This window comes from Neophocaena asiaeorientalis, unplaced genomic scaffold (genome assembly GCF_003031525.2).
Source record: "Neophocaena asiaeorientalis asiaeorientalis breed wild unplaced genomic scaffold, Neophocaena_asiaeorientalis_V1.1 scaffold96, whole genome shotgun sequence".
In the NCBI taxonomy this organism is placed as follows: Eukaryota; Metazoa; Chordata; class Mammalia; order Artiodactyla; family Phocoenidae; genus Neophocaena; species Neophocaena asiaeorientalis.
In genome coordinates, this window is record NW_020175831.1 from 3,520,006 (window position 1) to 3,543,775 (window position 23,770).

Below are 23,770 nucleotides of genomic sequence, written 5' to 3' on the forward strand. Positions count from 1 at the left end.
GTCTATCACTTATAGAAACCCACTCTCTAAACGTACATGTAGCAGAGACCATGCCAGGTTTCAGTTTTGTTTTAATTTGTGCTGTTTTGTTTGAAGAGAAAGTGAGAAAATAAAAACTGAGAAAACATGGCCTTTCTTCAGTGTTTACAATCAAGTGAGGGAGGCAAACATCAGGAGACTACAAGTTACACCTGGTATATAAAGTACAATGGGAACAAAAGGCAAGTGACTGCTTAGGAAGGCTGAGGAAATCACTCAGATTACAGACAGAGTTAGTTCTTAAAGAAATGAGAGTTGACAAGAGTAGCGTCATGCAAGATCAGTGCAGGGCATCTCTCAGAGGTATGAAAGACTCACCTGTGGTCAGAGCGTGAGGGAGAATAGTGAGAGACCAGGCCGGAGAAGTGATTTAGATTCTGAAGTCATGCTTACAAGCCACCTAAGGAGTTGGCCATATACAAAGGAGCCTTACAATAATATTTAAAGTCTGTGTTTTAGAAAACTCCAACAGCAATGTGGACAGTGTATTAAAAAAAAAAAAGGCAAAAGTGTCAATTGGAATTTTCCTAAATTGTGAGAAACAAGCTTTCTGGCCCTTTCCCTTCTCAATAATTCAAATAATTTGAGATTTGCAAAATTCTTCACACTATAAAATCTGCATTAAGACTGCAGTGGTATTTCCCATTATGTGTGTGTATACATGCACGCATACTACCATTCAACAGATAATTTATTATCTCTTCTATACACCAGGCACTAGGAATATAGTAAGCAAAACCAGACATGTCCTTGCCTTCAAGGAGTTCATAGTCTGGTGCAAAAGATAATATTATGAAAGAATTTCAAGGGGAGGGTGTGTGTGAGTGGAAAGTCTGACAAGTGTTAGGCTAAGAGAAGACTGCCCTGAAGAAGTAACAACTGAGTTATCACAAAAATGAGAAACCCAGGAGCCTGGGTCTATTTCTTTCAGCTACCAAAGAAAAGGAAGTAGAGGGCTCATAGGTAGTAACAAAAAGGACAGGACTTAAAGATCCTAGGTTCCAGTTGCATTTAAAATATCCATAAACTAAGCGATTTTGGGAAATTAATTTAATCCCTGCTTGACAGGGATTAAATTAATCCCTGTCAGGGAATGTATATGAAAGTACCCAGAGCACAGTGCCTGACCAAGAAGAGCTATTCAAAAAAATGTTCATTTAATTCCTCACTTTCTTTATCCTTCAAAATCAGACTAAGATAGAAATATTTATTTCCACAAAAATAAATGATTTTTCCCACATTTCCTAAATCAAGTGCCAGGGATCTGGTAAAAGGCTTTGGCAGTTGAAGATTTGGCCTATTCTCATATAATCCTGGAATAAGAACTTAAAAAACTAATTTATGAGGGAGATTTTTGAGAACTCTTTTTAATCTTCTCAGAGTGCTTCCAGATTCTATCAGTTGTGTTGCCAAAGAAAAAAGGAAGGCATAAATATCTTTTTAAAAAGAGAAAAATGCATAAAGCAGAAACTCTAGGTTTTAAAAAACATCAAATAATACAGAACTATATAAGTGGATAGTATTTTCTTCTCCTAAAACTACATGAGTAGTATAAATTAAACTACATATAACAGGACCTTTGAAGGAGAAAGAATGGGAAATTAAATGGAATCTAAGTTTCATACAAAGGCAAACTGATAAAGGTAACTGGAGGGATATCTACTATCCAATAAATGCAACAATTTTTTTAAAGGAATTTTTCAATAGTATTAAAGTAGAAAATGTAGATTAGTGTCTAAGGAGGAAAGAAATTAGACAAATAAATAGTTTATGGATTGATACAATTTAATAAGGTTTAATTCTGTACTCATTTTAATTTTTATTATGATTATATTCTCATAAATGTACTTTTCTATATTTATGTTTATCTTTCCAAACTCAGAGCCTGAATCTGTGGACATTAATCAAAGGAGGTCACCAGCAAACTTGCTAACCAGTCTCATTGGCTTCCATCTTTTTTTATGCATAATAAAGTCAACTGACCAAGTGACCATGAACAGAGACTGACTGGGGCTCCTGTTTTTTAGCAGCTGTTCCTCTTCAGCTCTGACCATGTTGTTGTGTGATTATCTCAACTGGTTTTAATCAAGAATAAACTGAAGCTCTATCACTGAATTGTTTAAAAATAGGACACTAGTTTCTTGTATTAAAATTGTTTGCAGTAACAGCAACAACACAAAATGTTTGTTTTATGTCCACATTTTACTGATTAACTTGGTAGAGTTAATATATTTAGGTCTTTAATAACTTTGAAACAAGTCAAATTACAAATTGTAAGATTTAGCAGATCATTGATTCACAACTATCTTTAACTTGGTCTATCTTTACATAAGTACTTTTATTATTTTTAATAGCTCTTTGGGAGTTCATAAACTATATCTAAATCCCTTCTATAATTTTTACAATGAATTGAAGTTATACTAGATGACTTACCACATTATTTTTCTTTCAATTTTCTAAAGCAGCTCTGTCCTCCATAATTGTTTCAAAATAGCTACCATAATTCCATAAATTATCCTCATTCTTCAACCCTTCCACTAACTGATCTGTACACAAGCCAAGAGGTAGTACTGTAGAGTAATACTGTAAAGTGGTATAGGAAAAAAAAATAAGGAAAAAGTTTTAAGATAGTTAAGTAGTTACTGTCAGCTGGAAATAGAAGTAAACATGTTACATATTTTAAATAATCTTAATCTCTAACACCAATATTGATTGTATATAAATGGTGTGTAAAATGTATAAAAATGGTGGTTTAATATAAAGCATCCTATATTAAGAGCTGAGATCTGAGTTCTGACTTGGCTTAGGTGCTAGCTCTCCCTATGACTTTGTATAAGTCATTTAGTATTTCCAACACTCAGCATACAATATTTAATGAAAAAATCATTATATAATTAGAATCTTCCCCCCCCACCTCATGAAACGGTAGCTCTTCTGATTCAATTATGTTCACCAAATAGTAGTGATTGTGTCTAATGCATACAATGAGAAAGACCAATTACAAGAATAAAGGGCAAAGCTTAATAACAATAATTAGCAAAATTTCTAAACTTGGGTTCTAACTGGAACTATTTCAATTGAATTCAACAACTACTTACTGAGTGTCCCCATATCTATGTGAGTGGGAAGATACCCCAGGCAGAGAAAGAGTACTAGGAGACTGGGGGATTAGAGAAAAAAACACTGCATATGCAAACCACAGAAAACGGTATAGCTATATTAAAAGCGTGGGGGAACAAGGGGAGAGGAACAGTGGCAGTTGCTGTGGTGAGAAATGCCAGAGTTAACTAGGAGCAAAATTACACAGGCTTTGTGGGCCATATGGTAAGTTTGGACCCCCTTCCAAGAACAATGAGGAATAATTAAAGGGTTTAAGCAATGGTATGACATGATTTGTTTTCCAATTGTGAAAACTCTTTCAGGCTACAGTGCACAGAATAGATAGCTGTGGGCAAGACTGGAGACGAGAAAACCAGTTAAGTGACAGTTTTGAGACGAAGGAGGCTTGAATTAGAAGGCAGTACAACAGTAATAAGAAGTTAGACTTCTGAAGTCATTTGCCTGCATTCAAACCCCAGATTTTCCACTTACCAAGCTGCTTACTCCCTACACCTGTTTTCTCATCTATAATCCAGAGGAAAAAATCCTCACAGGATTCTTGCCAAAGAACAAATAAAAATAATACTCATACAACAGTTGGCATGTTGACTGGCACATAGTTAGAATGCAAATGTTTACTATCATTAAGGAATGTTAATGGGATGGAGAAATGAGAATATAACTGAAAGATGTTTAGGATACAGAAACTGACAGTTAAGGTACAGGAAAAAGGGTAAAGGAATGAGTGAACAGATTATAGTTTCTGGCTTGAATAGTGGCACTATTTGATGAGATGAGAAACACAGAAAGTTTGAAGTGTTCGTTTTTTAATAAATTGATTGAGAAAGACATTCCAACAGGCAGGTGAATATATCGCTCTAAAGTGAAGGAAACAGATCAAGGGTGAAGATCTGAGAATGAGAGAGACAGATAGTAATTAAATCCATTGGGGTTGACCAGAACCTCTAGAGAGAGAATACATAGAGTGAAGAAATGCTGACAAGGTAAAAAGTATGAAACACCAACATTTAAAGGATGGGCAGGGGAAGAGAAGCCTGCAAAGGACACTGAGAGAAAGGGGCCAGAGGAATAAGAACAATAGTGTGAGAAGTCAAAAGCCAAAAGAAAAAAAGTGTTTCAAACTAAAGGAAGTACTCAACAGCGTCAATACTGCCAAGCAGTGGAATAAGTTAAGGACTGAGAGTTTTCACTGGATTTAGCAACAAAGTTATTCATTCACATAATAAATGTGTCAAACATTGTGCTAGGCCCTGGAGAAACAGAGGTAAATAAGACAAGAGCCTTGCACACACAGACTCTAAGTCTTGAAGAGATACAGTAAACTAGTAAACAGATAAAATACTGACACATTATGATAATAAAGTAACATGGCAGAGTAAAAGGCAGAGGCCAGCTTTAGATGTGGAGCTTAGGAGGGCATCTCTCTGAAGAAAGAACATTTAAGCTGAGACCTAAGATGGGAAAGGGGTTAGCTTGGTCAGAGAACTGAAAGAGGCCCTGAGACTGCAGTATAATGGTAGAAGAGCCAAGGAGAGAGAAGCCAGGTCATGACTGTAGATTATGCTGAGGGTATAGTGAGAAAAAGTTAGATGATGACCTGTTGAGCATTAGTAAGTAGGGAAGTTAAGATCACTCTAACTAACGGCACTTATTAGTTTGCTTTTCCTCATTTATACTAGTCTTAATAATCAGAAATAGGACATTTTACCACTCTTTCAACGATTAGCTGTTTATTAGAATGTCAGGATAAACTTTTCTATTTTAAAGGGTACTATATGATTACAGTATGTTACCTGTTGCATTAATTTACCTTTTAACCTTCTTCCATAGATACTTCTCATAATATCTGCTTAATTCTATCATTAAATTATATTTCTCTGAGGTACTCCTCATTTTCTAGTAATGTACATCAGAATTTGAATGTTTTATAACAAGTAGACTCAGCAAGGTGTTACTAAAGTGTTATGGGCCAATAACGCACAAAAAATCTGATGGGCTTCATCAAAAAAAAAAAAAAGAGAGAGACTGTCTATATTCTGTAGTATTATATTCCACAGTTTCAGGTTCCTATTTCCTTAACCTATGCATTTATATACATGTATATGATAAAGAAAAGCTGATGCAGAAAACTTAGGCTTGATTTTGAACAGCTGAATTATATGTGCATATTGTTTTTTCATTTCCTTATCTGCAAGAGGAAGAATTTATAGCCCTTCCATATTTCACAAGGATATCAATAGTATAAAATGCTACCATTTACTTAATATCTATTAATTATCAGGCAGTGAGCTAGGCACACTACATAAATTATTTTTAATTGTCCCCATACCTGAAAAAGTAGGTATTATTCTTCCAATTTTACAGATGAAAAAAACAGTCTCAGAGAGATCAGCTGACTTGCCCAAGACTGAAGAGCTGGAATTTAAGCCCAGTCCTGTAATCTTGAAAACTCTGGTCACTATACCATGATGCCTCAGACTATTAACAGATTTAGGTTCCTTAAAAATACCTATCAGATATAAGATATTAAATCATAAAGATGAATTTTTAAATGATAACAAATGGTATTTTATTAAATTTTTAATAAACTGTGTACAACTTAGAAATACTTGCCATACACACCATTCCTATATATTCCTCCCTTTGGCATAACTTGATTTCAATTTTTTTTAATAATAGAGAAGAGAGATAAAAGCAAGAGAGAAAAAATAACAACACTGTACTTAAAGTACAAGTATTACTATTCTGGGTCAAAAAATCTCCCAGTTAATCCTTAATACACATATTAAATCCAATGAACTACTATAATTAACTGCCTATTCTCATAAAACTATGTCTCTCAAAATTAAAAACTACAAATGGCCTAAGGATTTCATGAATCAGAAAAATCTAACCTCTGATTAGAACCTCTAAATGTCACTATTTCTCTGAATTTGAACGGCAACAAGTCTGAATAAAAAGATCATAATTTGCTCTTAACAGAATCTATTGATTTATTGAATTGTGAGCTTTTCCTCCTAAGACTTTTCAGGTAGCCATGTCAGCCACGAAGATACTGTCTGAAGAAGTCTAGGTATTTAACAAAAAGAAACTGCTGCCACATCATCTTTATTTTCCTTAACAAAATACACGAGAGCACAAAATTCACTTATAATATCATCATTATTTTACAAATATAAATAATGCTCAAAATTCAAGTACAGTTAAGTGCAGAGATAGTTCCTATATGTTAATATGTAAACATAAGCTAATTATAAATATCAGGTACCTCTGGCCCAGGTGCAAAAAAAGAGACATCAAAAGTAACACTGCACTTGACTGTTCGACTGCATTCTTACTGAGAATTCATACCAATGCCTATATTGTCACTGTAATAACTTTCATAGCTCTTAATATAAATGCCTAACTAGACATTTTACCCCCTGGAAAATATCTCAAGAGTTAAAATTCTATCCATTTTAATGATGTAGTATTAAAAATCTTAATTGAGTTTCATTCCTTAAAACAAACGCTATTAGAACTTATTACTAACCAAAGTTCTTCCTATGTCAAAATGGATAGTATTTACAGGTCACAAATAAAAAACAAAACTGCTATCATATTTGTTTACATTTAGAATGGAAAAAAATACCTAAAACCTGTCTAAACAGTGTGGGTTTTATACATTAAAAAGGATTTTACTTTACTGATATCACTTGCTTTTAATTTTAATAGCCAGTAGACATAACTTAGACATATTGAAATAGCTAGGCAATCTGAAATTCAGATGACATCAAGCATGTCTTTAGAGGGGGAAAATAAAAAGAAAGCACCACCTAAGAAAGCAATAACTGACATCAACAAGACTACAAATATCCAGTTGAAGGCACGTGGAAGCATTTACTATATTGTCGAAGATTCTCCACTTAGTTCAGGATTAGGAATAGCATCAGCTCTGGGAACTGTTGATTTGGCTTTATTCATTGAGGTTTCCTCATTCTCGGTCTCTTCTTGCTTCTCCTCTGGTTTCTCTGTGCCAGATGCTTGTTCAATCACTGGGTCTGTCTGCTCTGTATCCGGTATTTTGTCATCTGTCTGCTCTGTACTGTTATCTAGAGCGTCTTGTTCTTCTAAAGATTCTGAAAAGATAAAGAGTCAAGACTTTAGGTATACCCAAATGTTAAAACTACTAAATAAGATAAGCACATGCAAACATGGACTAAGAAACAGTAGAACGGTCTAACATTAACCTTAAAATCTTAAAAAATATGTACTTAACTCCCTACAGCATACCATATATGAATTGGTATGAATAAAGGAAAAAAAAAATTCTGGGGAAACAAACCCATAAACATACTTTTACCTAAAGACCCATAGTTCATGATATATATGAACTTTCATAATATTTAAGAACTTCAAGATGGATTTGAAAGTTGAATGTCCAAATATATCAAAGTCCCAACAGAATTATGTGCTATAAGACAACATCCCAGCAAAAAAAGCAAATGTATTAACTCCCAGATTATGTTTCCTGAAGGAACTGGTCTCCCTTGCGTCCAGGCAACGCTGTGACCAATGTGTAAATGTGTACCTTTGTGTGTGTGTATGTGGTGTGATTTCCCACACTGATTTACATCTCTATTATCCATGACTGGGGAGGTCTGGATCCACCTTTTCCAAAGGCATGACAAATCTTCCCTCATCCCTCTGCAAGACAAGTCCTCAGGATTTAAACCTCTGGGTCAGAATATGCTACATACCTTGAATGCTAGGGAGAGAAAGGGAAGGGTCTTTTGCCCCTCCCTGTCTCCACAGCGGAGGCCAAGTAAGGTCTATGGTTCCTACCTGAAAACTTACTCCCTTCAAACTCTCTTTTGAGTTTCATTAAATTCAAATCTCTTAATAATAATTTAATAATAACAATAATAGCAACTTTAATTCTTCAAAGTTTATAGAAAGGGATAGGAAAGGGAATGACAGGAGCAGAAAGCTTCGAGCCACCCAATTTCCAAATCAAAGATAAAAACCTAACTTTGAGGTGGTTCTTTGTTGTGTTTGTGTAATAAACAGCAACTAATATTATTGTTAGGAGAAATATGGTTAAACTACATTGGCTAAGCAAATAAGCTGATTTTCACACCATCACAGAAGATCCCTTGCAATAAACTACAAATGTTACTGATTCAAAAAATCTGGAGGATAGGTCAGTCTACACTAGTAAAAAGTTCTAGTTTTGTTCCTTACACAGTACAGGCCAGAATTTTGCTAAATAAAATTAATTAATAGTTTTGCAAAGAAATTATGTGCTATACGCACACATACTGACATGGAGGTCTTACAAATGCATGGTTTTATCATATCAGTTTTAATAAATACAAATTATCTATATATCACACACTCTATGCCAAGAGTCGAAAAATATTTTTTAAATTATATTTAAAACAGATATCTTAGACGCGTTTACAGAATTAATTATAATCTCTTTCTCTCTTTTTTTTAATTTTTGCAGTACGCGGGCCTCTCACTGTTGTGGCCTCTCCCGTTGCGGAGCACAGGCTCCGGATGCGCAGGCTCAGCGGCCATGGCTCACAGGCCCAGCCGCTCCGCGGCATGTGGGATCCTCCCGGACCGGGGCACGAACCCGTGTCCCCTGCATCGGCAGGCGGACTCTCAACCACTGCGCCACCAGGGAAGCCCTCTCTCTTTTTATATATAGAACAAAAGGCCAAAATTGCATAGTTAGGGACATCCAAGTTAATGACGTTTTACTGTATGAAAATTTTACATGCTCACAAAAAGTAGTGAGGAATGTTCACATATCACAAAAATGCTAGTTTTATCTTAAAAGGAGCTTAAAATGGCACTGCTGCACCACTTGGAATCTTACAAAAATCCAAAGCAGAAAAGCAGTAGGTCATTTGAGTTGTGTTACCTGAATGTTCCAGCGCTCAAAGAAAAAGCAGAAAGTGAAATGAAACTCTATGGACATGTACAGATCATTTCTGCTATAAGGGCAAGCAAGCTCTTCAGTGGAAAATTTCAGGAGTCACTAACCATTTGTAATTCTACTTTCACATATTTATCCAGAGTAGAATTTTAAGAGTCATGGTTTTCCACAACTCTCTGGCCATAGAGCAATACTTACCTGCCAAGAACTTTACAAGTGGTTATAATTTAGTAAGCCCTCCAATAAAGTCACATGAAATGAAAAAACAAAAAGCTCAAAGTTCAGGACTCATCAATAAACATGCTTAAGTGAACATAGGACCACATAGTTTGTCATATTCTGTTTGACAGACTGCCTCAGTACTAAACTTAAAACAGGAGAGGATGGGCTTCTCTGGTGGTGCTGTGGTTGAGAGTCCGCCTGCCGATGCAGGGGACACAGGTTCGTGCCCTGGTCCGGGAGGATCCCACATGCCGCGGAGCGGCTGGGCCCGTGAGCCATGGCCGCTGAGCCTGCGCGTCCGGAGCCTGTGCTCCGTAGCGGGAGAGGCCACAGCAGTGAGAGGCCTGCGTACCACAAAAAAACAAAACAAAACAAAAAACAGGAGAGGTATCAAAGTTCATGATTTATCATATTAAAGCTCTGTGATGTAACTATTTTCAGAAACAGATACATCCCCAGTCAAATCCGATTTAATTTTAAAATTCTGGGATCTTAAAGAAGTAGTTAATACAAAGAGAAGAACTATAATACTTAACTTTTTAATGTCTATAGAGGTGAATTCTAAGAAATACCATGTGCTGTCATAATTAGAAAATAGCATTATATACAAAACTTGCTCATCAATACTGCACTGTATTTCAAAAAATATAGAGAGGACTAAAAACTGGTGAAATGATGAGTAGGGCTGGAGAACAATCAAAAAGCCTAGTAATGACTAGTTTTCTTCCCCCAGGTTAATTTTTAGAAAAGTAATTTTAATAGCAGTTAACACTACAAAAATTTGGTATGTGTCATAGTATCTATAATGCAGATATCAGCTAGTCTAAATGACATAGATATTCAGTGTCTGGATGCCAATGCCATTTTGTGAGAGGTCATCCCAATAAGCTTGAAGTAAACTAGATGTGCAAGATTAACAGAGAATTAATTACATATCAGTTTAATAACTAAACCACAGAGCTTTATAACAAGTTTATTAAATATATTCCAAAAGTACTTACTTTATTTCTGTGTGTGGGGGGGTATCATTTGCCTAGTCTAATAAAAACAGTGAATTTTTTCTGTGAAGTTTAAAATAGCTTGGTGGTATAAAATACATTATAGTATATGTCAATATTTGGGCATAAAATACCAAAAGAGAAATCAGCTTTTACGTTCACACTAATAAAACAGGCCTACTCTCTCCCTGTGCAGCACCAGTTAAGACTAAAATTGATGCAAGTTATATGAATGACCTAATTCAATCTGTAAGAAAATTTTAAAAATCACCTTTGATATCTGTAATGCCAAGAAAACAATAGATCACAATGTGATAAAACAAAAATTACCCAAGGGATTTGCTCCTTACCTGACTCCTACCCCTGCCCAACTCCCACCCCAATATCCTTGAGAGAGAAGCTTTTTCCACAAAATTGTAACAACTGGCTTCCACTTGTTTGGGCAAAGCTTCAGTTCAGCTAAACAGAGCTCAAACTCGTAAAACTGAGTGTAACTGTACAGTGAATACCACTGCCTCACCTGTAAACCACACACATGCAAAAACATCTAAGAAGATCACCTTACCTTTAGGTTTTTATTCTAGCTCTTAAAAGAATAACTTTCCAAGAAAATTAAAGAATGGTCTAGCAAAACAATTTCATATATCTCCAAAAGAAACATATAACTTCCACAGCAAAATACATGATTCTATTTAGATTATGCCTTCCAAAACCCCTCATATTTTAGTGATTTAGATTCTTACTTCTTATTCCTCTTTACAATAACTTAAAATTTTTTTTTTGCCTTGCTAATACATCAGTACCTACTATATGCACAGACTATAAAACTTACCCAAAGGAAATTGGTTAAATTAAGATGGCCAATTTGTCTTTGAACTCACAGATTTTAAACAAACAGTTTTTGCAAGATTTTTCTGCCTTAAGAAAAATGGCCAACTTATATTTGAGGATCAAAGACATGAATTTCATCCCAAAACTAAACTCAATGGTTCAACGAACAAAATTCAAATAAATGATAACCACCTATGAAGAAACAGCTTATCTTTAACACACAGAATGTTGTGTAATTATTTACCATTGGTGAACAAATCCATTCGATGAGACTTTAGAATGTCATTATTAAGTAATAATGTAAAACTATTAGGTGAAGGTGTTTTAGAAAAAGGAATCAAAAGGCTAAAAGATCTATATGTCTAAAACAAACATGCAAAACCATACTACAGGCAAGTTTACATCTTGAGTAAGCTATACATAGCTAAATATAAATAAAGGTATAAGTTTTTTTGATCTGATAAATACACAGAATTCAATAAAATTTATATTATCAAATAGTTCAATTTCCTAGAGCATCATAATAAGCAATACTAAAAATAGAATTTTCCCTAGTTCAACATAACCTAATGGTAACAGTATATTGCTTAAAAGAAAGGAAGAGTAGAAATCAGATTATCAAGATAAATTTCACCTTATATAAATTTTAATCACTATTTTTGATAGTACTGATTAGATGCCATGAGTTTTATTATTAGCAAGTTATTTCCAGTTGAATAAAAGCTATATTCTACTAAAATAATTACATAAGGTCTAGCCAAATATAACTGAACAATGAAAACGATATTAACATTTTTCAAACATGCTAACTCCAAATCACTTTACTAAAATACTAACAGTGTAGAAACCTTGTACTCTAATTATTACCATATCTAACAAAAAGAATGCTATGTATCAGTTATTTTGGAAAAGACACTTTTAAAAAAACCAAAACTAATAAACCCACTTTAACATGGCTTAGCAGAGACTCAAATATTACTGTACTATTCATTTCACAGTAAAAGAAACTGAGGAACCAAAAACCAGTTCATTAGTTTGGCATACCACATCTAGTATGCTTTTAGATAAAATGACAATCCTAGTATCTTGCTTTCTCTAATAGTGTATTACCAAGCATCTGTATACACAGTTCTAGAAAAAATACTAGGAATTCAAATGAGCAATTAATGGGAGGAATTTCTTCTAGGTCTCCTTCTTTGATGAAAACTTTCCAAGGTTTCATATGTTGTTCTAAAGAGTGGTCCAAAAATTTCAAAAGCCTTGTGCCTCATCCTAAGCACAAAATCTTCCAGTAGCAGGATCAAGACAAAACTTAATTTCAAAGTCTTGCACCATAAATTGAAAAAAAAAAAAAAGGTTTCTTCTATTAACTCTAGATTTATATAAATGGTTATGGAATATTTTTTGAAAAAAAATTCAGATGGAAGAAAGTTACCTTTTGGTTCCATCTGTAAATTCAGTAATGCAATTTCAAGGAGCTATTTCAATACTTTAAAAATATATAAATATTAAAACAGGAAAGTTTTTCTTTCAGACCTCAAGTTTCTACGTCAAAAGTGTAGAAATCAGCAATCTAAGCCCTTAATCACATTGGCTGTCAGCAGAGAGAGTAGCTGATTGAGATGATATGCTCCTTACTTCATAGTTCAATTTAATCATAAAGGTACGCTACCAGCGTTCAAATGAATGCAGCTTCATCCGTTCATCAGAAATACTTCCTGTCATTTACTAATAGAATCCAGCTTGGAATTGATAACTGTATAGCAACAGTGTTGAGACAGGAGTCTTTGAAAAAATTTTCAGTCTTCTGGAAAGCCAAAGAAGTAAAAAGGTGCTCATAATAGCCATTTTGATGAATCCAAACAGAAGAATGAAGAAGTTACTACTCTACAGACTACCTTAACCAAATGGAATCTCTTCAGTTTCTAGCACTGTGGAACTATCAGACCCTGCCTCAATGTCTTCACCTATTAACGTTACCTTATTAGGGTTGACTCTGAGACAGTTAGACTTCATTCCGGAGATTTCTGACAGAAAATTAGACATCTGGGGTATTGCTCCTCCTAGATTAGATGAGAAGGAAAGGTATAGCTGGGTGTTGTTTTGCTAACTGTGCATCTTGACCTTAGCAGAAGATATAAAGTACGGGACTCATTATCAAGATATCTATTTTGTTGGCTGTTTTTTCTTTTCTTTTGTCCCAACTATTGGCTTTCAAATATTCACTTTAGCTTTCATAAGCAAGGTTACTCATGGAAAGTACTCCAATTTTTCCTCTAGGCATCTTCAGTATGGAATTCTTTAATTTTCAGTTCCAAGAGGCTTGCAATGGCAAAGCAGATGATTTGCATGTGACAGCATGCAGCTCAGAGCATGACTTAAGCAAAAGAAAAAGTCTGATATTGTGTTTGGAGTCGATGTTGCAGACTTGGAGAAGACGAATGCACTGATTCAGTGTTGGAAGTACACAGGCCTCTTGTCATGGCTATCTGTATTCAAATTCATTTTGATATTTGTTAGTAAGCCAAAAGCCAAGCCCAAGTCAACACACATATTTTAGGTCCAATTCTTCGAAGTTAAAAAAAAAAAAAAAGATACTCAAAGTTTCATACTAAACTTTAGATATGTGAAAATTCACTGCCTCATATATTATTCTCAGTTCAAGCACTTTTTCTACTACTCAGTGATTTTATAAAGAAATCAAATATATGTAACTGATAATTTCAAGAAGTTAAAAAGATGCATACTGACTACTACTTAAACTATGTGAACTAAACTTCCCATATGGATTTCTTTTTTCTGTACCAGGTAAAGCACCAAAATATCAGGGCCTTTGACATAATTTTAGCAATCTTCATAATTCAGAGCTGCTTAACAAGCAGCTCCTCACTCAATATTAATAACAAGAAATAGCTGGCCATTAATAGTCAGATTTTCCATCTCATCTTTTCCATTTTTTCATGAAACTTCCTCAAGAATTCCTAAAACAGAATTAAAAGATAAGTTCTAAAACTCAATGAATCCTGATAACTTCAGTTTCTCTAAAATAAGGTTGTTTTGGGCTTCCCTGGTGGCGCAGTGTTGAGAGTCTGCCTGCCGATGCAGGGGACACGGGTTCGTGCCCTGGTCTGGGAAGATCCCACATGCCACGGAGCGGCTGCGCCCGTGAGCCATGGCCGCTGAGCCTGCGTGTCCGGAGCCTGTGCTCCGCAACGGGAGAGGCCACAACAGAGAGAGGCCCGCGTACCGCAAAAAAAAAAAAAAAAAAAGGTAAAATAAGGTTGTTTTACAACAAAGGCATTCATCATCAGTGTTAAATCTTGTGGACCTCAATAAATTGTTTGTTTCAAAGGAACACCAGTCCTATCAACATAGTCTTCCAAAGAATGTAAGGCTGACTTTCCAACTCCAAAGTTTCTGGCTTTCGAGTAACTTCTATTCATTGAAATAGTAGGCACAAACCTATTTTTATCAATGTTAATTACAAAGCTTATAAGAAATTTACCCTTATGAGTAGTAGTTTCATAATTCTCATAATCTGCTTCATTTAAGTAAATTGAAAAATAATTCCATGAAAACATTACTAGTTAAATGTCCCAACAGTTATTAAAAGAGGTAACTCCATAGGGCTTCCCTGGTGGCGCAGTGGTTGAGAAACCACCTGCTAATGCAGGGGACACGGGTTCGAGCCCTGGTCTGGGAGGATCCCACATGCCGTGCAGCAACTGGGCCCGTGAGCCACAGCTACTGAGCCTGTGCGTCTGGAGCCTGTGATCCACAGCAAGAGAGGCTGCGATAGTGAGAGGCCCGCGCACCGCAATGAAGAGTGGCCCCTGCTTGCCACAACTAGAGAAAGCCCTCACACAGAAACGAAGATCCAACACAGCAAAAATAAATTAATTAATAAACTCTTACCCCCAACATCTAAAAAAAAAAGAGGTAACTCCATAAATAATATTTACCTAGCTATTTCTAGATGCTGCTTAACACAATATAACCTATATTTTAAAACTGAAACACATCAGGGGCTTCCCTGGTGGTGCAGTGGTTGAGAGTCCGCCTGCCGAGGCAGGGGACACGGGTTCGTGCCCCAGTCTGGGAAGATCCCACATGCCGCGGAGCGGCTGGGCCCGTGAGCCATTGCCGCTGAACCTGCACGTCTTGAGCCTGTGTTCCGTAACGGGAGAGGCCTCAACAGTGAGAGGCCCGCATACCGCAAAAAAAAAAAAAAAAAAAAAAAACAGAAACACATCATACCAGTTGCACAGGAGGCCACAGTATCAGAACAACAGCTGATATACGCATGCTGCAAAATCTGATCCATTCTCGTCTAAAACATTATTAAGAGACAAAACTTTTTAATTAACATATTCATACCTTCACTTATCTGGTTCTCTGATGAAATCACACTTCCTGAGGGCAAGGAACCAACTGTGCTTGAGCCTTCTAAAGTCTGCCCCTTCTCAAAACTAAACTCTGGAAGTCTTGGAGCCTGGGGTCTGGTTTTTCTTGCAGGATTCAAGAAAAAACAGTAGGCACAACGAAAAGCTGCAGAGAATTTAAAAAAACAAAACAAAAATCATAAAACCAAAGAAATTTTAAGGACTAATCAAGTAATTCTCAAGATTACTTTTACAAGCAGTCAAAGAAACCTTCAAAAGTTACTTAGCCCTTGTGAAATTACTCGTGGTTTTAATAATATTATGGCAGGTGTTCTAACCAAAGTTTATTTTAAAGCATACTTTCTAATTATTAAAATTATAATATCAATTTAAAGCAGAAAAGATAATAAATTACATAGCAGGTTAACTAATAGCAAAACAATATTAATAATGATCTAAATGTGTTACAGAAATTACATTTCTAGTCACCAGAATCATTAGGTATCTTAAAATCCAGAATTTTGCTCACTTGACCCAAAAAATGTAGTATGTCATACTTGAGAAGCATAATTAATTTAGTTCAATATTTTTAAGTACTAGTAGCTGCACATAAAAATATTCTGAGGAGCTTTAAAAAAAATGCTGATTCCTGGACGCCACCCCAGATCAATTAAAGCAGATTATTTGTAGGGGGGACCTGGGCATCACAATTTTTAAAAGCTCTTCATGTCATTCTGATGCACAGTGAAGTTTAAGAACAACTGGCCTAGGGACTTCCCTGACGGTCCAGTAGTTAAGACTCCATGCTTCCAATGCAGGGGAAGTGGGTTCGATCCCTGGTTAGGGAACTAAGATCTCACATGCCGTACCGCATGGCAAAAAAAAAGAACAACTGTATACTGTATGAAGAAAAAAACCTGAGTTGTCTTTCCTACTTTGCTCTGTGTTCTACAATATGCCTGAACAACATATAAACAGTAATACCTAAAATAAAATGGCATTACATGGGAATTGGCATAGAATGAAATATTTAAAACATTTAAATCTAACTGCCAAATAATTCTTACCAATGTATTCAAATTCTTCTTTCAAAGCCATGCCATTGTGAGAAAAACACTGCTGACATATAAGGGCATACCTACACCAAAAGGAAAAATGAACAGAAAAGTTACAAATGCAGATAAAACCCACGGGAGAGGCTACTTTAGCCATCACAGCTAAAGTACACAGTACATAGCATTTAATATAGCTAAACATGTCATAGTAGATTAGATATTACTTATAAAACAATAAACAATACTCTTTAAACATGCTAACAGTCAAAATTTCAACTAATATAATTTATACATCAAATTAAAAATAAACTAAGAAACACTCAAATGAAAATATTCTTACTAAGTAAGCAGAAACATATTTGATAACAGAACACTTAAATTTTAATGTTTTCTAACATATATTCCTGGGGATGACAGACCCCAAATCTGTGGTCAGATTAAGACTGGAAAAAATGAAACCTCTTAGAGATTCACAGTGAGTATTATTAAAACCTCTGAGATGTCTTGTAGGAAAGAAATTAATTTAATCTTGTTTAGTCCAGTCCAAAGGTTAATTTCTATACATCACGATTCCTGTATCTATCCCAGTTACACTTAAACATCTTCTGCATTTTCTACTTATGTAATCTTTCTGTTCTCTGCATATGTACTTAACAAATACTTGGCCCTATCAAACAACATTCTATCTGTTTTGAATAACATATAATTTTTTACATTAACATTAAATTCTAGTCCCTTTATTAAAACGATAATATTAACCAATAACCTTGTCAAATATCTACTCTAAGAATATCCTAAGAATTACTTAAAAGTCTATACTATGACAATTGCTCTGCTCACATCATACCTATAATCCTAGAGTTATTATAAGGATCAATTAAGATAATACCTGGAAAAGCATTTTGGAACTGTAAGTGCCAAATACATGAAATTATCCTCACTGTTATTAAAATTATCACCATCAAGTCCAGTACTCACATTTGTAAAACTCCATTTCTTACAACCTACCAACTTTTCACTATTTACATGCTCTTCAAGTTCAAAAGAGTCAATGAAATGATTCAATTTCCCTAAAAATCACCTTATAGTATGGTTATAACATAGCAGAGTTACAATATTTTTTCTGTTATATATAATACATTTTTAAATGTTTTATCTAGATACTTTAAGCTACTACTGAAAAATAATTGAATATGTACTCTTTTGCAGGGCTATAAAATACTCCATTATGTTCTAAAACCAGGAAACAAGAACCACAAAGTTGTAGAACATCTAGTGCATGTGCACACACACATACCCTAACCAATAAGCTTTCCTTCATTTTCATTTTTCTACCACCCTAGTAAACATTACCTGTTCTGTGGACCATCACCAACTAAATATTCAACAATTCTATCCAGAGCACCTCGTTCTCGGGGCAGAATAGGTCTTGCTAAAGGTGGACCAGGAGGATGAAGACCTAGTAAATAAATAAATATATATATAACTTATATGTATAAAATACATTTAAACTTGAATTCAGTTGCCAAAAACTACCTATGCTTGTCAGAACTTTTAAATGATTTTAACAAAACAAAAATAATATTGTTATGAACCTCTGTGTTCAAATTTTCATTGAAAATACTGCACTACAAAAAATATATTTATACATGTGCTATATTAGAACCAGGAACATAATCTATTAAGGAATAAAGCTATGTTGAGTTCTGTACAAATTAATTTTTAAAATGCTCAGACTCTTAAAAGTTTATGTAATAATAAACTAGGGGACTTCCACTTTGTACCACAATAGAATAACCAGGGTCAGATTTAATCTTCCCACCTAAAACAACTAAAATACTGTGTAAAATATATGATGCAATGGTTTTAAAGACACTGGATATCAGGCAATGTAAGATAAAGATCCCTGAAAGACAAAAAGCAAATAAGATGAGCCCACTGCCAACTCCCAACAGCCAACTGCCCCCAATCTGTTGCCTGGAGAGAGTTTCTAGGTAGCAACTCAGGCAGGGTAAATCCAGGTGAAGTTCATCAGTCTCCTTGAGTTGAGGAGATAAAGCTGGAACTCTGGGGAGGCCAAGACAGGCTGAGTTCACTGGAAAGAGTACCAGAGAGGAGAGAATGCACAGAGCAAGAACACCAAAGATCTGCCCAGGATACCTATGAGGAAGACTACCTGAGGACAGAGAAATAACTGCCCCAAAATACTAAAGCTACCAGTGCTCACATGGGATCAAAAATATCACATGTTCCCACCAGCCAGGGTGGAAAACTTCATAACTCACAGGTCATCGGGTAAGTATTCAGAGAAGCTTTGTATAGGAATATGAAAACATCCTGTACCCAATAAGGTTAGATCTACAATGTCTGACATCAGATGAAAAATTATTAGACATGCAAATTAGCAGGAAAATACAACCCATATGAGAAAAATCAATCAAAAGTGACCCAGAAATGACAAAGATGACACCATTAATAGACAAATATACTAAAACACTTATTATGACTATATTCCATATGCTTGAGAATCCAGAGGAAAGACTTAATATGTTAAGTAGAGACATGAAAAAAATTTAAAAGATCCAAATTGAATCTCTACAGATGAAATCTATAATATCTTGATTTAAAAATCCACAGATGAAATGAATAGCAGTTTGGACATTACAAGAAAAAATTAGTAAACTTGAAGACAGAGCAACAGAAACCATACAAAATGAAACACAAAGTCTAAAAAGATTTTTAAATGAACAAATCATCAGTGAGCCGTGGAACAACCTCAAGCACCTAGTATACATATAACTGAAGTTCAGAAGAGGAGAGAGAGGGAAAGAAAAATATATTAGAAGAAATAATGCACAAAAATTTTCCAAATTGGATGAAAACTGTAAACAAACACACAGACCCAAGAATATCAACAAGCACAAGAAATACAAATAATATTGTGCCAAGGCACAGCATACTCAAACTGCTTAAAACCAGTGATAGAGGGAAAATCTTAAAAGCAGTCAGCTGTGGCGCAGTGGTTGAGAGTCCACCTGCCGACGCAGGGGACATGGGGTCGTGACCTGGTCCAGGAAGATCCCACATGCCACGGAGTGGCTGGGCCCATGAGCCATGGCCGCTGGGCCTGTGCGTCTGGAGCCTGTGCTCCGCAACGGGAGAGGCCACAACAGTGAGAGGCCCGCGTACCGAAAAAAAAAAAAGCAGTCAGAAAAAGATACATTATATACAGAGAATCAGAGATAAGAATGACAGATTTCTCATCAGAATATAAGCAAGCCAGAAGACAGTGAAACAGTATCTTTAAAGTTCTGAAAGAAAAACTATCAAATTAGAACTCTGTATTAATGAAAACATCTTTTAAAAATGAAGGCTTTTTTTGGACATACAAAACTGAAAGAATTCATCACTAGCAGAACTGTACTACAAGAAATGTTAAAAGAAATCCTTCAGGCAGAAGAAAAATGACGTCAGACAGAAAGCTGGATCTACACAAAAGAAAGAGGAGTAGCTGAAATGGTTACCATGTGGGTAAACACACAAAATTTATTATTTAAATCACTTTAAAAAATAATCAGTGGCTTAAAGAAAAAGTAATACATGACTTCCCTTCCTGTCCAAAATTTCCCATGAAAGCTTTTGTAAGCCAAAATGGCATAAAGTGAAGAAGCAATTACCTTAGGATACATCTTGCTAATGGATGCACAAAATAAATTGAGATAAAACACAGAAGATGTTCACAGACAAAGTTCAAAGCTATGGCGGCTTGATGCTGAGATGCTGAGTGTAGTTCCCAGGGAAGTAGCTTGGCGGTGCCACTCTTGCTGCTCAGGATGTGCGCTGCCTCTACAACAGCTCACTGCAAAACAAACGCTAAACGCTATTTTTGCTTTCCACCTTTTTTTGTAAAAGCGAAAACCCTCTTCTGATTTCTTTCAGTTAGTGAAAACAGGTACTAATGTAGGTCTTTCATAAAAGCGAAGTGGTGTAAAGTGAACTTTCAAAATGTGGGGGATATCTGTAATTTCTTCTGGGGTTTATAATACATATATAAGCAAAATGTATGACAACAATAGCACAAAGGCCAGAAGGAGAGAAATATAAGTACACTGTAGTTTGATTCGTAAACTATGTGAGAACTGGTATATTACTTGAGATGAACTATGACAAGTTAAATATAGATACTGCAAACTCTAAATTACCTGCTAAAATAACAACAAAAAAAAAAGCACCATAGCTGATAAGGCAACAAAAAGAATTAAATGGAATCATAAAAGACACTCAACCCACAAGAAGGCAGAAAACAGGAGAAAGGTAGCAGAACAGATGGGACAAATAGAAAAAAAAATAGCACAATAAAAGATTTAAACTCAAACCTAAACATACTAATCATTACATTAAATTTATGTGGCCTGAACATCCTCACTATAAGGCAAATATTGTCAGAATGGATAAAAAAGCAAGACCCAATAGATGCCACTTACAAAAACCCCATTTTAAATATAAGGACACAAACAGGTTAAAAGTAAATGACAGGAAAAAAATATAAATACACTAACACTAATCAAAAGAAACCTGGAGCACTTGTATTAATAGCAATCAGAGTAGATTCTGGAGCAAAGAATATAATCAGGGATAAAAAGGGTAATTTCATAATGACAAGGAGTCAATTCATCAAGAAGACATAATAATCCTAAACATATATGTGCATCATAACAGTTTCAAAAACTAACAGAACTACAAAAAGAAACAAAGACACAATTATAGTCAGAGATTTCAACAGCATTCTCTCAATAATTGACAGAACAAACAGACAGAAAATCATTGATGACATAGAATACTATCTACTACCAACTTGACCTAATTGACATTTATAGCCATTCTACCCAACAGGAACAGAATATATATTCCTTTCAAGTGAACATAAAATATACACCAAGACAAATGATAGTATGAGGTATAAAACAAGTCTCAATACATTTAAGAAGATTCAATAATACAAAGTATGTTTTCTGATAACAATAGAATTAAATTAGAAATCAGCAACAAAAAGACATCATGAAAATATCCAAATTTTTGGAGACTAAATAATAGACATATAAAAAATCCAGGCTTTAAAGAAAAATCAAAAAAGAAATTAGAAAGCATTTTTAACTGAATGAAAACAAACAAAAAAACATGTCAAATTTATGACATGCACCTAAAGCAATACTTAGAGGAAAATTTATAACACTAAACACTATACCACTAAACACCTACAAAACAGGATAGGCCTAAAATCCATGAATTCAGCTTCCACCTTAAGAACCACAAAGGAAACAGCAAATGAAACCTGAAGTAAACAGAATAAAGGAAATAATAAAGATCAGAGGGGGAATTAATAAAAGAGGAAATACAAAAATAATAGAGAAAAGCTAGCTCTTTCAGAAGACCAATTGCATTGATAAACCTCTAGCCAGACTAATCAGGGAAAAAAAAAAAGGAAGATACAAAATACTAACGTTAAGAATGAGACAGACTTCCCTGGTGGCGCAGTGGTTAAGAATCCATCTGACAATGCAGGGGCCACAGGTTCCAGCCCTGAACCAGGAAGATCCCACGTGCCAAGAAGCAACTAAGCTCATGAGCCCCAACTACTGAGCCTGCGGTCTAGAGCGCGTAAGCCAAAACTACTGAGCCCATGCGCCACAACTACCGAAGCCCAGGCACCTAAAAGCCCATGCTACACAACAAGAAAGCCATTGCAGTGAGGAGCCTGCACACTGCAACGAAGAGCAGCCCCCACTTGCTGCAACTAGAGGAAGCTCGTGCGTAGCAACGAAGACCCAATGCAGCCAAAAATAAATAAATGAATAAATATATTTATAAAAAACAAAATGAGACAAATGACATAAATCGAGATAGTAAAGATATTAAAAGAATAAGAAGGGTATATTATGAATAACTTTATGCCAATAAATTCTATAAGTTAGATGAAATAAATTCCTCGAAAGACTACCAAACTACCACAACTCACTCAACAAGAATTAGATAACTATTTAATTTGTAAAAATTTTGTTAAGAATTTTTGCATCCATGTTCATGAGGGATATTAGTCTGTAGTTTTCCCTTTAAAAAACTGAATTTTTAGTTGAAAAAAAAAAAAAACCTTCCACAAAGAAAACACCAAGCCCAGGTACTTTAACCTGTAAAATTTTAATTTATTATTAAGAAATAATACCAGACCACAGGACAGACAGAAGCAGCAAGAAGAACTACAATCCTGCAGCCTGTGGAACAAAAACCACATTCACAGAAAGACAAAATGAAAAGGCAGAGGACTATGTACCAGATGAAGGAACAAAATAAAACCCCAGAAAAACAATTAAATAAAGTGGAGATAGGCAACCATCCAGAAAAAGAATTCAGAATAATGATAGCAAAGATGATCCAGGACCTCGGAAAAAGAATGGAGGCAAAGACTCAGAATATGAAAGAAATGTTTAACAAAGACCTAGAATAATTAAAGAACAAACAAACAGAGATGAACAATACAATAACTGAAATGAAAAATACAGTGGAAGGAATCAATAGCAGAAAAACTGAGGCAGAAGAACAGATAAGTGACCTGGAAGAGAGAATGGTGGAATTCACTGCCACAGAACAGAATAAAGAAAAAAAAATGAAAAGAAATGAAGACAGCCTAAGGGACCCCTGGGACAACATTAAACACACCAACACTCGCATTATAGGGGTCCCAGAAAAAGAAGAGAGAGAGAAAGGATGCGAGAAAATATCTGAAGAGATTACAGTTGGAAACGGCACTAAAATGGGAAAGGAACTAGCCACCCATGTCCAGGAAGTGCAGAGAGTCCCATACAGGAAAAACCCAAGGAGAAACATACCAATACACATAGTAATCAAATTGACAAAAACTAAAGACAAAGAAAAATTATTAAAAGCAACAAGGCAAAAACAACAAATAACATACAAGGGAACTCCCATAAGGTTAACAGCTGATTTCTCAGCATAAACTCTACAAGCCAGAAGGCAGTGGCATGATGTATTTAAAGTGAGTAAAGGGAAGAACCTACAACAAAGATTATTCTATCCGGCAAGGATCTCATTCAGATTCAACTGAGAAATCAAAAACTTTACAGACAAGCAAAGGCTAAGAGAGTTCAGCACCACCAAACCAGAGCTAAACAACTGCCAGAG

The 23,770-nt window shown here is 35.2% G+C and overlaps 1 protein-coding gene across 2 annotated transcripts in view; it reads right to left on the reverse strand.

Moving 5' to 3' along the window:
• Nucleotides 1-6,251: 6,251 nt before the first annotated feature.
• LNPK (lunapark, ER junction formation factor) overlaps nucleotides 6,252-23,770 on the reverse strand; it is a 79,986-nt gene continuing 62,467 nt past the window's right edge. For both annotated transcript variants that reach the window (XM_024732822.1, XM_024732823.1), the window contains 4 exons: nucleotides 17,927-18,032; nucleotides 16,586-16,656; nucleotides 15,514-15,684; nucleotides 6,252-7,277 (listed from right to left, as the gene is read on the reverse strand). In XM_024732822.1, coding sequence (XP_024588590.1) covers nucleotides 7,042-7,277; nucleotides 15,514-15,684; nucleotides 16,586-16,656; nucleotides 17,927-18,032 — 584 coding nt within the window. In that variant the 3' untranslated portion in view covers nucleotides 6,252-7,041. The remainder of the gene's footprint in view (nucleotides 7,278-15,513; nucleotides 15,685-16,585; nucleotides 16,657-17,926; nucleotides 18,033-23,770) is intronic.